General features: G+C 42.3%; 1 protein-coding gene across 1 annotated transcript in view; it reads left to right on the top strand.

Annotated features, from left to right (window-relative positions):
- PRUNE1 (prune exopolyphosphatase 1) overlaps positions 1 to 12,048 on the top strand; it is a 64,453-nt gene extending 52,405 nt beyond the window's left edge. The window contains exons 7-8 of the mRNA XM_085639064.1: positions 44 to 202; positions 6,207 to 12,048. Of these exons, the coding sequence (XP_085495190.1) occupies positions 44 to 202; positions 6,207 to 6,761 (714 nt within the window). The 3' untranslated portion in view covers positions 6,762 to 12,048. The remainder of the gene's footprint in view (positions 1 to 43; positions 203 to 6,206) is intronic.
- The last annotated feature ends 2,109 nt before the right edge of the window (positions 12,049 to 14,157 follow it).

Below are 14,157 nucleotides of genomic sequence, written 5' to 3'. Positions count from 1 at the left end.
AGCTCATCACACAGTGTTTGCTGATTTCAGTTTGTTTTTGTAGGTCTTCCTAAAACCACCTGATCTGCAACAGGAGCTTTCAAGTTTCTGTCAAACACATGGATACAATGTATGGGTTGGCATGGCCATCGCTTACGGTGACCAGGGTGAGCCGCAAAGGCAGCTAGCAGTATACAGTCCTGACGGGCATCTACGCGAACTGGTGAGTACCACAGAAGAGGGCAGTTCATTGGTAAACCTTTGCCAGAGCTTGCATTTGCGGACATCTGTATGAAAATAATTGTGTAAAGTTTGCAACCAAGCTAGACTGCTTTCAGATGTATCCAGATTTAAGTGCATTTCTCCAAGCCATCAGATCTACACTGGTTTCCAGAAGAGAGCAGATGCATTAGGAATTACACAATTTTATAAAACTGGCCTTTTAGCAAATGAGATGCTCCTTAATTCTGGAGAACTCGATCTGTTTATCCCTGGCAAAATAATCCAATCCACCCAAAAGACTTATAGACTCCCTTCTTTTAGGGCCATGTATGCTGGAGGTTGGGCTTCCTCGTGGTCTTCTATGTGAGAACAGCAACCTCCGTAACAACTTAGCTCCTCGTTATGAGCGCCTACAGTTGTGGCGTTTCACACTTAGAATTAGGCTGCTGAAAGCAGTTGAAATCTCTATATTAAAACCAGTGGATGGCCGTGAGTGAAAATGCTGATCCCTCATGGCTTTCCACAGAAACATGTAATTCCTGTTATTTCCGCATTCCTTATTTCCCGAGAATTACCTGAATGGGGAAATAATGGGAATTTTTGGGGTGATGGGTAATGAGGCTCTTATTTTTCTTTTTAAGTTTAAAATACTTTAAAATCTTCAGTAATGACTGTGGTAATGAGGCTTTCTAGATCCCATTCCATTCCACACTGGTGTGTACTTTTCAGTGAGGCCAGGAAGCCTTTGGCAGAAAATCTGCACTATACAAATAAATAATATTCTGATGAGTCTGTATTATGAGCAGTCCCCAGGCAGGCAGTGCAAAGGCTCTAGGGTTTTAGGCCCCGGCCAGATGTTAGGCCAGGAGTCTCCAACCTTTTTTTTGATAGAAGCTACTTATATTGAATTAAAATCATCCAGAGCTACTAATATTATTAGTGTTGTAATAGTGACCACATCAGACATGATCAAATTAGTAGCCACCAAATGCAAAACGCAAGCAGTGGTCATCTCAGTTCATCAAGAGTGGTTGCCTACAGTAATATAAAAAAGCTTTGTCCATATGGAATACCTCTACATCGGTAACACATAAAAGCCATAGCGACTATGCTCTTGGCACCAAGGCCATCATATTAATAAATCTACCCAATGCTGCATGATTTTTCACTCAAATATCAGCTTTAACTATATTTTGGAAATTCAACCATTATTCTCCATACATCAGCTTATAGGTTCTGACAATGCATGTATTTTCATCTCAGATACAAGCTTTGCAAATCTGATATACTTTAATTAATTGAACCAAACAAAAGCTTCTAATTTAGTTGGCTGAGCTGCACACAGGGGAGACCCTTCTAGGTAGCTGTAGAGCTATCAGTAGCTCACAAGCTACTAGTTGGAGAAGTCTGGTTTAGGCTGTTTAGACCTTTCACCCTAAAGTTGTTGATCAGTAATGAACCAAGCTACTCTGCAAAACTTGGTTGCGAGACGTAATTCCAATATTAAATTGTAGTAATTTGTACATCTTCTTTGCAAAATTTGGGTTCCTAAAATTGAACTGCAAAAGTCTCCCGTAGATCTTGGCATCAAAACGTTTGTATTGACAAACACTAGCTCAGTGCTGTAGTTGTAGTTTGACTGTCACTCATTACCATGGTCAGAAGTTCACCCTTTGTTGCTCGAGACACGCGAGCGTTCTGCGCCGTTGCAGGTACAGCTTGCAGGCCTCTCTCGCAGGATCATCTTCTCTTGGATATAATTGTGATCACAGGTAAGAAGATATGTCTGTTGTGTTTCCTCCTTGTTTGAGTGACGCTTTCTTAGAATCCTGTTCAACAGCAGCTGTCGGAGGACAGAGCCAGTGGATTCAGAGGGGTAATCACTGTCCTTTATCTCTTGTGGGCCCAGTTATGTCCATATCCGACAGAGTTTCAGGTAATCCATTACTATCAGATCCTTTTTGTTTTGTCTTTTTACATTCCCTGCACTGGGCATCAAATGCAAAGCCCCCAGCAGAAAACACTTGCATTGATTGTGTTGACTAGCAAGGGCCACGTGTGACATTCTACTTGGATACTGCAGACAAGACACCACACATTGTGTCATTCACACACTGCACATTTGTTTCCCTTGTGCAAGACATCTCATGCGAGGTGTACCCAATGTAACACAATGCAAAGGTCATTTCACTACCCACATAAGACACCTCTCGAGTCATAACCCTTACCAAGGCACAGCACAAGTTATTGTGTCCAGTGCAATCCTTCACATGAGGTTGCACAAGTTGTGTTCCTTCTGCAAAACCAGACAAGATTATTTTTCCTACAAATGGCTTCAGCCTTTTTCCTGGTGCCATTTATCTTTCAAGGCGTCTTTGTACTGTGAGACACGCATGCATTCAGACTCCTAGCGCCAGACGACATGCCACATTGCATTATGCCAGTCATCGGGCCATGTTGTGTCACCAGGGCACAAAGTCACAATTGTGTCTGCCTCCCTGAGTTCTGAAGCAAGCGTGTCAGATGTATCTGCAGCTATAAAAGAACTTGTGAAAAGCGTCTATGGACCAGTTACTGCAGAACAAATTCAGAGTCCTTTCTGTTACGTGGTTTACTCCAATCAACAACCCCCCACACCAAATATTTTACCACTATCAAAATCCTCTTTACCTTTTACCTTAGTTCACTTCTGCAGGAAATACAAATTTGTAAATCAGTTTGATAAATTTCATTCCTGCTGTCAGAAGAGTCGTTTTAGATCCCTGTAAATCTATGCAGTAAGCTCTCACTTCACCCACTTTATCTGTTTCTTTTTAAAATGAATAAAAAAGAGTGAGTAAATGCTTTCCAAACTCAAAACTTCAAATGGGAAGCGGGATGGTTAGACAAGATGCCGAACTTTCTCATCTCACAGGAAGCAGCTTCTTTGGTCTTATATTTAGACAGAAAATTACAGAAAGGATAGGATAGAAGCACATTTTATCAATATGGTTGGAGAAATTATCTCTAAATAACCAGATGTCACTACATACCACACACTCTGTCCACAGCAATACCCACTTCCTAGCTATGAGACACATGTAAACAACATCAGTGGACCGCTGCAATATAAAATGCTTTGGAATACAACCATTATGAGCGACTTGTAGCACAAGCACCATTCTGTATCTGTCATGGTTTGGCTCCTGTGTTTCAGAATTTGGGTGACTATGGTCTAGTGCCCCCCCCCCCCCTCCCCCTTGACAGTTCCAAAGAAAGAACAAGCTCGCACAACGAATCAGAGGACCGATCACTCACACTGCAGGTCTTGAACGTGGCAAAGTCCTAATCCTGTTGTGGGCCTCACAAGGTTCTCTGCGAAAATCCACATTGAACTATGGAATTGGCACACAACAGTCTGAGCATTGTCTCTGCTAATTTATTCTTAAAACAGCTGCTGATTTAGCTCCGCTCCCTTCAGAGTCCTATGGACACCTTCACATACATAGCCATACCAGGCTCCTAATGTGGCAAAGTCTCTTGGCAACTGGCCTTACAGTAAAGCGAATTCTACCTGCATCAGTGAACTCACTGCACATTAGATGTACCACGAAGTCAGAGTAATGGTGACACCAATGCTGGAGGATCCCGCTGCACACAACTTGTAGGCATTGTGATAGCGCCCTAGTAATTATCGCCATATAGCCAAATTCCATCAAGCAGATCTTCTTCCAGCGCCAGTAGTCAGTTTACAGTTTTAGCTCCCTAAAGACCAGTCTCCTCAGCACAGATTCCACTTTGCAAGGGGCTGCACGAGAGCAGAGAAACAAATCAAGAGGTACAAACAATCAGCGGCACCTGGCATGTAGGACTATACAAAGCGTGGTGGAGGATGAGCTGGCAGGAAAAGTCCCAAAAGATTTGTTTTTAAATGTGATAAGTTGTTGGTTTCAAATATGAACAGTAGCACACAATATTTTTCCTCCAATGGAGACATAATCCTATTATATTTCTGTAACATTTTTCCATGTGCCTATACAAGTCTATCATCCCTGGATACAAAGCAGGCGCTTCTGAGACCTTTTTTTTATTAAGTCACAAGCAACAATTGACGAGGGGAAACTGGTTTATGACAGAAATACTGTAAATACAGAGGTTGTGATTCGATTTATCCCCAGATCGGATAGATTTCTGCCAATACTGGGCACAGAACGTGCTACTCAAATTTTGTCTTGAAAAGGATTCTCCACACATTAACTCCTTAACTCTGGTCTTATGCACCAAAATCCACCCTCGAGTCTCACCCGACCTCCCCTCATACCTTAGTAAAAACCCTTGGGTGCTCCTCGTTCTGATCCTTCAAGCCACTTGGATGAGTTCTCTATAGATCCATCTGTAACCAACTTAGAGCCACCTCTTGCCGTGCGAAGTACCGATTTGACCATCGAACCATCCTTCTTGTACTACAGTACCCAGGCTCATGATATTCAAGACACTCAGCCCTTTGCCCTGCTTCCTTCCACATTGCCACCCTCTAAGGCCACCGCCCTGTAAATATATTGTCTTTAAAACCTGATTACTGCTTGCCTTTCACTGTGTGAGTCTGTGTAGCTTCATTCCAGAATAATTTTGTCAACTGTTTATATTAGCACCCAAGTGTAATTCAATTCAATAGAGTTACATACAGTATTTATTTTTGAACAGCTTGTAGCGCAGACGCAAACTTTGCTCTTGGACTGTAGTTGTGCCAGGCAAAGACGTCTCTCCTACAGGGCGGTGCATTCGGGATGTTACAAATCAGTTGGTTGCAATAGGGAGCAGGGATATTTCCCTATGTGTTAGTCCATTATTGGTTTGCTGACACAAGTGAGTACAAGTAGCTAGTCTAGGTGGCAGCACACACAAACACGAATGACTTTGGGCACCACTGTACCCGAATGTAATGCTTTCAAGTAAAAAAAAGTAGCCAACTTCTGGTAGTTAGCATTACACTCATTCCATGCTGTCCATGAATACTACAAAAATGGTGTGCATGTGAGGGTGACATCATTTCACTTGTTTACTTTCTGACACCCTAATGTGGACAAACCCTCTGTGAAGGTAGTTTCAAAGGGAGACGTGTGCTATTGTTTTTCTTCCAATCTTTGGAGGGAAGGATTGCCCGCCTTTTCAAACTTTACTATACTGCCGTTCTGCACTAGTCTTCAAGTTTTGGGTGGAACTTCACATATTAATGCTTCCATAGGATCCACGCTCCTCTGTGATACAGTGTAGTCTGATGTGTGGCAAGTATGGGACCAATCTCCTCTGACTCAATAGAACAGGAAGTTCTGTCCCAGCCTTGAAAATACACTGGCATACAACCTCTGCTAGGAGGATCCCAGCGGTGTGTTTCTCTTCTTATCTGCATGGAGCTGGGAGCAAGAAAACGAAAGGACCTCAATGGACATTTGTTGTTTTGACATCAGAAAGGAGGACTTAAGCATAAAGAAAACTAATTGTGCTCTGGAATGTGCTCATACGGTGGCGGTCCAAAAAACATTAAAGAATAGTCAAAAAGACTTAAGGTTATCTTTGTGCATAAAAAAATTGTTTTCTTACGGATTTTTCATATTTGCATCAACAATCAAGAAATTGCTGAAAAAGTATTTGTTTTGTGTCTAGTGTGGCAGAAGAACAGAGTCCTTAACCTTGCTTGCGATAATCCTTCCGCATATATAATGGCATGTGTTACGAGTTAAATTCACCAATTCAGGCTGTAAGACGTTCATTGTAGGCAATGCAAGGTGAGCATGGGGTGTGGGATATGGGGTTCAACTAATGCCCAGTTGGCCAACAGGCTTTTGAATCCGTTCCTTTCTCACCATGTCAGAGTGGTCAGAAACATGTAGTTAGGGTCTGCAAAGTTCCTTCTAGGTTGAATCCTCTTTGAGCTACTGTTGCAGACTATCGCTAACCTGTTGTCTGGTTAAACAGCCTTGCCATCCTTCCAGTTCATTCTTCTGTTTTGTGCTTTTCCACCCCAGGTTTGCAGAGTATTGGAACAGGCTGAAGACCCTGAACTGAGGCTCACGCCGCTGTACAGCCCCTTCAAAGATCTCCAGGCATACCAGCAAGGTAATACTGTTGCCTCACGTAAGAAAGTCTTGCCAATTATCAAAACCTTCTTGCGGGAAAGAGAGAGAAAAGAAGCATTGGCAGCAGCAAAGCAGCAGGCTGTACTGGATGGTAGCCACCCTACAACAACTACAAAATGTCAGCCTAATATCAACTGGAGCTGCCGAAACCATGGTGCTGGGGAACTGGGCCTGGACGATGAAGACGGAGAGGAATTTGCTGATTCATCCGAGACCTGCCTGGATGACAGCCAGCGGTACAAAGCTTACTTTACCGGCTGTCGGACACAAATGGATGACGCCTCACTGGAAGATGACGTTATCCTGCCCCCCACACCAATGAATAGCCTGGTGGAGGGTTCCCCACTCGACAAGGGGCTCCCCAAACTGACTGCCGAGGCCCTGCTGGAAAGATTTAGCCACATTACTGTGGCAGACTCAAACAGGAACAATGGGAAGAAATAGTTATACAAATTTAGATGCAATAATACAACGCGTTCAGAGGGTACTTTTTTGTAAGAACTTACATTCATGGTTTTGTCTGAGTTAAACACTTGTGTTGGTTCTTTATAATTGCAGTACACTGACAATGCTGTCCGCTAACTTGCAGGTGGACTCGTGAAGGGGGTACACTTCTGACTTGGCTTGATATAAATTAAAGTTAGATTAAAGTTTAGGTTTGATCCAGGACACCAAGAGAACATTCACATTTTAAACAGGCCATAGGCTGATAACACTTTATAATTAATATGTTCTTGTCACTTTTGAAACAAGTAAGCCCAGTGGTGAAAGACCTGTGGCATCTTGTTCTTATACTCTCTTGCTGAATATATCTTTTCAGGTGTAGTTTAATGCATGTCCTTTGTTGTCGCTCCTTGTAAAGTCTCAGCACATGTGCATGTCTCACAAACCTGAATCAAAGCACTGAAATAATGTTACATATCTATTGTCTAGCTCACAGAGCCACAGCCGGGGCCATTCAATTAAGTCGCCTTCATAATATAATTAAGTTAAGTTTACTGTGTGGGGCTTTGATTGCATATCTATGTAAAAAGGATGTTGCACATTCGGTTTGGTGCTACACTGATGGCATGTTGTGCCTTCTGGTGTGCAGGAGTTTTGTATCTTCATGTTTTTGGTTTTGCACTTCCCAAATTGTTTCTAATATGAAGGCATAGCTTCTGCGGAGTCTTCTGTTCGGTGGTCCAGCTTATTAACAAAGTGTGTATCTTTCTGAAAAGATTTCTGACTAAAGCTGTTGGACGCACCTTGGTTGGCGGAGCATAACCTGCTCCAGTTTTATCCTGTTGGTAAAGAAATTGCTGGATCGCACAAAGAGGACAAAGAGGTGAGAAAGCCATTCAGATCCTCTCTTGTGAATCAAATAGCCAATCTTGACCAGCCCCACATTATTCCAATTCCCGGGTTCCACGAGTTCCTGAGTAGTTGCTAAATTTCATCTGGAGGGTCAGGGAAGCTATGGATACCCCAAACGTTGCCACAGCACATGGAACTGGGCACTAGTGTTAAGAGAAAAGTGGCCCTCTTAATCTGTATTAAGAAACTTTTTCTGCACAATCATTCGTTCATGCGTTTGCCAAATTGCAGTTATACAAAGCATAGTTGCACTGCCTCGGACAGTATCAGTAGAATTATAAATAGAGGCAAAGTCCTGAAGAAGTCCCTTGCACTAAACCTGCAGAAACAACTCTGCATTGTGGTGTGAATTTCAAATGAATGAGTGTGATAGTTGCTTAAATCTGTTTCCAAAGAGGTCAGGTCTGCAAAAGTCAGGTCTACAAAAGCCAAACTCCACACATATTCAAGCAGAAATGTTTAAAACCACCGGAGTCTGAAGTCTCTCTGTCTTGATATAGCATCTGCTATTGAATTGAACTCCAAGTTCTGGAGCACCCTCCAACTCAAATTTAGCATTCTGGACAATGTTGCCAAAACTATATGTCCGTTTGTATCACCACTGTGTCCTTTGCTTCTCAAATGGTTGATATTTTAGGTGGAAATCTTGCCATTTTCCGCACCATCGAAATCCAACCCTGTTCTTTAGAAGGTTGGGCGCAGTGAAATATTCATTCTGACATTGAGAAGTCATGTGCAAGCAGATGAAATGATTATTCTGTCATGCAGACTACCATATGTCACCTTTTTATGCCTCACAGTCGATAAAAGCTGCTGCCAACTCTGTTATTGCACTTTCCGTTATATGCAGGACATTATTAAAGCAACCACTGTATTTCTCCACTTTTGAGTTTGCTTTGCCAGAGCACATTACCTTAATGCTTAGATGTGTAACTGACCAGGCCAATGTGTCTAAAGAACTCAAGAGTGGGACAGCACTAGCAAAACAACTCTCTTTGCTTACTTCTCTTCATCTCAAGGAAGCTTTGGTATTGTATTACTGGAGTGCATTCGTAAGTCCTGGAATATTGATAGGAGAGCTGCCAGCAGAATACATTTGGTTCATTGGATGTTGACGGATGAGACATCTTTTCAATAAAATAATTTATAAGCCAAGGATAAGTGAAACATATAAGTAAGATAGAAGTCAAGCACAACTTAGGCCAAAGAATAAGCTTACCTGTGCAACTTCATGGCTCCTTAGGAAACATAGCCATGGATGGATAAACCAAGAGGAGAGAAACATCTTTGATATTCGACAACGCCTTGCAATCAGCTTTTAAAGGATACTTCTGAGAAGAAATGAGCCACCCATCTTGAAATGATGGTATACAAAAAAGAATGTAGTAATCTCCAGTTGTTGATGGCTGAATGCCGCCATCTTCTCTTTTGTGCATCCTGAAAAAGGTGCTTCTGAGGACCTGAGTGACAGGGATAACAATGTCCCAACACCCCTCTTCTAAATAAGTCATCACAATGAAGGGCACAGACATGTACCTCTTCAGAGTTTACTACCAATAGGTAGAAAATCTGGAAAGCAATTGATATGCTTTCTTTCTCAAATGGCTTAGTGGTGTGTGGGAAGAACTGATCTGTATTTCTTTGTCTGTTGGGTAGCATGAACCTGATGCACTTGGGTAAGGGGACTGTTGGCGGAAGATAGCAATATAGAAGAGAACATGCACCTTTGGGTGGAACAAGACCTACATGACAACAACTGTTGATCTCACTGGGTGTGGCCCAAATGGCTGACTCTACAGTAATCCAGAGTCTAAACTAGGATCTGTGGTTATAAATTGTATTGAAATGTCTGAAGTAGGACTGAAACTGGCATTGCCTTTCTCGGACACCAACTTTCCTCTGCGCGGATTGAGTGGTACCCTACCACTGCTTCAGTCCACTGAAAAGCCTTGGTTTGTTAGTTGATAGTGGAACATTGCCTTATGTGGTTAATTACTCATTTTCACAGTCTTGAAGCAGTTTGTAGAGGAAGATTTGGCGATTGACACAGCCCTCTTCTTGCAGATAAGATTGCTTTAATGGCTACCTTCATATGTAGTATGAGACAGTCGGCATTTTTCAGCTGAGCGAAACTTTGATATACCCAGTGAAACAAGCAGACCCTTGTGCCTTTTTTGAGGCATGGCCTGTACTAAATAGCATCTCCACCACAAAAGCTTGAGAAACAAATATCAGCGTAACAACATCTAGATATTGGTTTTGTACTCTGGCAGAATCCTTTAACCAGCGATTTCTTCATTGAATTATCTAATTTGGACATACCGGGTACAAAACAGGAGTTGAATAAATCTTTGTAATGGTAGAGTGGCCCTCCTGATAGTTGCGCAGGGCCAGGTCCTGTGCTGAATCCCACACCGCATATGTGGTTTGGTAATAAGATCTTATTTTACATTTTAAAAATCCTAGAAATTCACGGAGAAAGCTGAGGTTAAAGTGACGTTCTAGTTGGGTATGGTAATATCATCTTACTTTACATTATAAAAACCTCCGAATTTCACTGGAAAAAACAAACTTTTTTTTACAGTTAGCTGAAACCGTCAATTGAAATGTAACATTTTAAACTGAAAACACTGAAATTCACTACTTATAGTATACCGAGCTAACTAGATCTTGTGCTCCCACCATGTCCAGTGTTGTCATCTGAGATGTTATTGGTGATGTCATCAACAATGTCATTGAACATGTCATCAGTGATGCAGTCTGTGAGATCCCAAGCAGAGCATAGTGGGAACACAAATTCTATCTGGCTCAGAAAATTGTAACTAGTGAATTTCTGTGTGTTTTTTAGTTTAAAAAGTTACTTATTAACGGTCAATTTCTTCTTACTATAGTCACTTTAAAAATTATTTGAGGATAGATAGATAGATAGATAGATGGATAGATAGATCGACAGACGCTACTGCTTAATGCTTCAGCATGACACAAATCATATTCAAACAGGTCCTTGAAGAAGGGGAAAGGAAACAGAAGCATAAACAAAAGTAAACTACCCAGCAAATGAAACACAATTGCTCCCCTCCATTTTCACCCTCAGACATGCCAGGCAGCCTGTGTACAGTAGCAATCAGTCCCTTTGCCACCAGTTGGCATTTAATTTCATGAATGATTTCTTCCTGACCAGGGTATCTGGGATGAGAAGAGAAGGAGGCGGTTGCCACTAGGATGGACCACTGTCAAAACGTTGTCTCTCCGTTTAGGGGATGCCAGCACTACTATAAACGTCCCTCCTGTTGTTGCATCAGGATTCTTCTGCCTTCAGGGGAGAGGATAAATAATGTGCACAAATTGTTGCTCGGTCAGAATACCAACACCTTAAGAAGTTCAGCTCCTAAAATAACCCGCTGGAATTGGTTTGGGATCCCCAGAGTATGATGGAAGGATTCTCTCCTCAGGTTGTCCAATCTGTCTATCTGCGGATCCATTCTAATAATCCTTTCCATAATATTACCTCTAAAGGCTTGCAGATCTTGTATAGCTACTAATGTCGCACCACCACCTGCTGCTCAAACTTCATGAATCATATTTTAACAGGCAGGTTTTCACTTTAATATTCACTTTTGTTCTATTGCAGCTTCAATCACTGTTGTTTTTCTGGTTTATTGGGCCGCAGCTCACTGATGGACTGTGATCTTCGCAAAAATTCTCTGACTTTTTCTAAAACTTCATCGTTCTCCTTACCGAAAGACTTTATCTTGGGTTTGGAGAAATCTTGCTTCCTCTTACCGCAGTCTAATAATACTTCCCCACTAATATTCAAGTACAGCATGAAAGGGAATAAGTGTGCCTCCGAAGCGACTTGGAAATAGTCACTCTGTAGAAATTCAGTAATGTAGAACAAGTCACTCACCCCCACAGGCGCTGTGCTAAAGCACAGGAACACCACCACCACAGATCCTGCTCTTGATCGTGTCATCGGTTTCAGGTCGATGTTTGCTCACTGGTGAAGCAAAGTAACTTCTTCCATGTCTGGACCTCCAAAGGTGCCATCTTATGTGTGGTATGGCTCTAGTTGTCCCACTCTTACCTTGAGATTTCTCCTATCACCTCTGTCTCAGCGCACCAATCATTTGGAACCTCACCAGCTACGCCCTGGTAGCTCTTCAGGCCGCGGTATGTAGGCCATCCCGCGCTCTGTTATGTGCCACCCGTATATCTGCATCTTTGAAGCAGGTGGGAGGAGACCACTGTTTCTCAGTCCGTCGGATGCAGGCAGCCATCAAAATAAGCTTCTGCAGGGAAACTGCAGGCTGCCTAGGGCCCTGCCACAGGCAGAAGAATGGGACTGTCCATGGACAAAAATGAATGCGGCCATCCCTCCCACCACCAACCGTAAACTGATTTTTTAAACACAAAAGAAATCTCATACTTGAGCTCTTTTAGAGCAGGGACAGTAAGATTATCGAAGATGGCTGCCTCAATCCAATATGGCCACCATCTGTACAGTGATAAAGAATTTACGATCTGTCAAGAAGTCCGGAATACAAAGTATCTCTAGGTTTATAGCATTTTCAGGCTGCTGGGTTGCAGTTGAAGAGTTTATGAAACATACCTGCATGTATAATCTATTAAATGTTTTGCCTTTAATATGTAGGGTTTAACCTCATAGACTAATTAGTATTTTGGTGCCATATTTCGTATGAAAGCAAAAATGAAGAATACTTTTTGTTATGGTTTCTGCTGATTTGAAACGGACATTACATTACGGAGGGAAGAAGTACAGCGCTTGGCCCGTAAAAGGTACTGCACTTAGCTCATGTGGTTAGTTTTGGGCACTGGTTTAGCACTTTGCTCTCTGACCCAAAATGGCATGCAAAGAAGGGATCGCCTTCAAGTCGTCCAACATGCCAAAAGAGTACTGTTTAGCACTTTGAAGTTCTCACATTGCTAACTATACATTAGCAGCCACCTGTCGTAGTACTGAGCCATCCTCTGCCATAGATGCGAATCAAGAGAACCATATAGGTGTGATAAAAGCACGGAGGGGACTCTTTCTCTAAGATAGAAGTGTTTGTAAAGGATATTCTGCAAGTATGTAGACGTAGTTGCTTTCTGGTGAGTATCCAGCAGTGTCCGAAACATAATGCACAATTTGTTTTTTTTAAGACTGGCTGGCAAAGCACTAGCACAACGTGTGCAATGATGTCACAAATCTTATCAGAGACTTATGAGAAATGCCTGCTCAGACTCAAGTCACTTTACTTCTAAAACCATAAAAGGCTGCCTCCGGCATAGTGAGCCTTCTTCAGGGCAGGCTTGTACAAAGTACAACATGAAGCTCAGTAGAGAAAAACTAAGCTCCTTCAATTGCTCTTCTTATTGACTGTTGAGCGGGAGGTCATCTATCGAATCTTTAATCCACTTGCAAATGTCGTTTGAGTAAGTCTAACATCTCTGCCAGTATTAAGAGGCACTGTAGCTTTTTGTTAAAGACACTTTGAGTGGAATAACTAGGGTATAACTGAGAAAGGCCTCATGCTGCCTGAACAAGGGCAACAGAAAAAAATGTAGGAAAGCCTTGGACGGTCTTGGAATTTCCAAATGTGGTTTGTGAGATCTACTGAGACCGGCCACAAGCTGCCTCGGGTAGGATAGTACAAGAAGGGCTTGTGCGGCCCAATAAATGTAGTCCAAAATATGCTATGGGTAGGTTGGGCTATTAGGAAGCTTAGTAAAAAAACATCTGCCCAAAAGTGCAATCAACGGTCATCTGTGGCAACATCAGGGATGACTTCAAGTTTCCAGTCCGGGCGGAGCATCCTGAGCAAAACTAATAAGAGGCCCAAAACGTCATGGGGTAGGAAAGTCTGTCTAATGCCCCTGGGGCAAAATCATGAACAGCACAAAATGTCCAAGGATGAGAATGCCTAGGCAAGATTTTAAAGCCCAGATTGGGATCTCTTTCCACCAGTGAAAACTTCAACACAGATTTAACAAGAAATAACTGTACACTGCTCTGCCTGGCAGATAAAGCCTACACTAGTGCAGATAAAGCCTACATTTCTCCAGTTCTGGCACAGCCTTGCTTCCATTTTGTGTGTGTAACATGTTTCTAAACAGCTGGATTAGCCAGGCATGTTCATACCAGATTTGAAGGCAACAGATTGTGTATTATTTTTTTTTGTGATGTGCTATATGTTATTAGTGTAATCTGGTTACCCCTATAGTGGCAGCAAAACGGCATCACTGCCGTTACACCAGCAGAAGAGGGTTCCCCTTTTCTCAGTGAAACGAGTTTTGTTAGAACTATCTTTGACATAAGAATACACTTTTTTTTAAAGTACTAAATTATGTGTCTCCTGCAGCAAAACTGCTGGTAGACGGAGGTGTATTATGATTCAGTTGTGCCTAACCAGTACAGCACAACCCAAGTAACCAATGTACCAAGTATGACATCCCCCCTACTGCTGTGATATTTAATTTCTTG

This window comes from Triturus cristatus, chromosome 12 (assembly GCF_964204655.1).
Source record: "Triturus cristatus chromosome 12, aTriCri1.1, whole genome shotgun sequence".
NCBI lineage: Eukaryota > Metazoa > Chordata > Amphibia > Caudata > Salamandridae > Triturus > Triturus cristatus.
The sequence above is the reverse complement of the archived record's forward strand: the minus strand, read 5'-3'. Positions and strand labels throughout refer to the sequence as shown.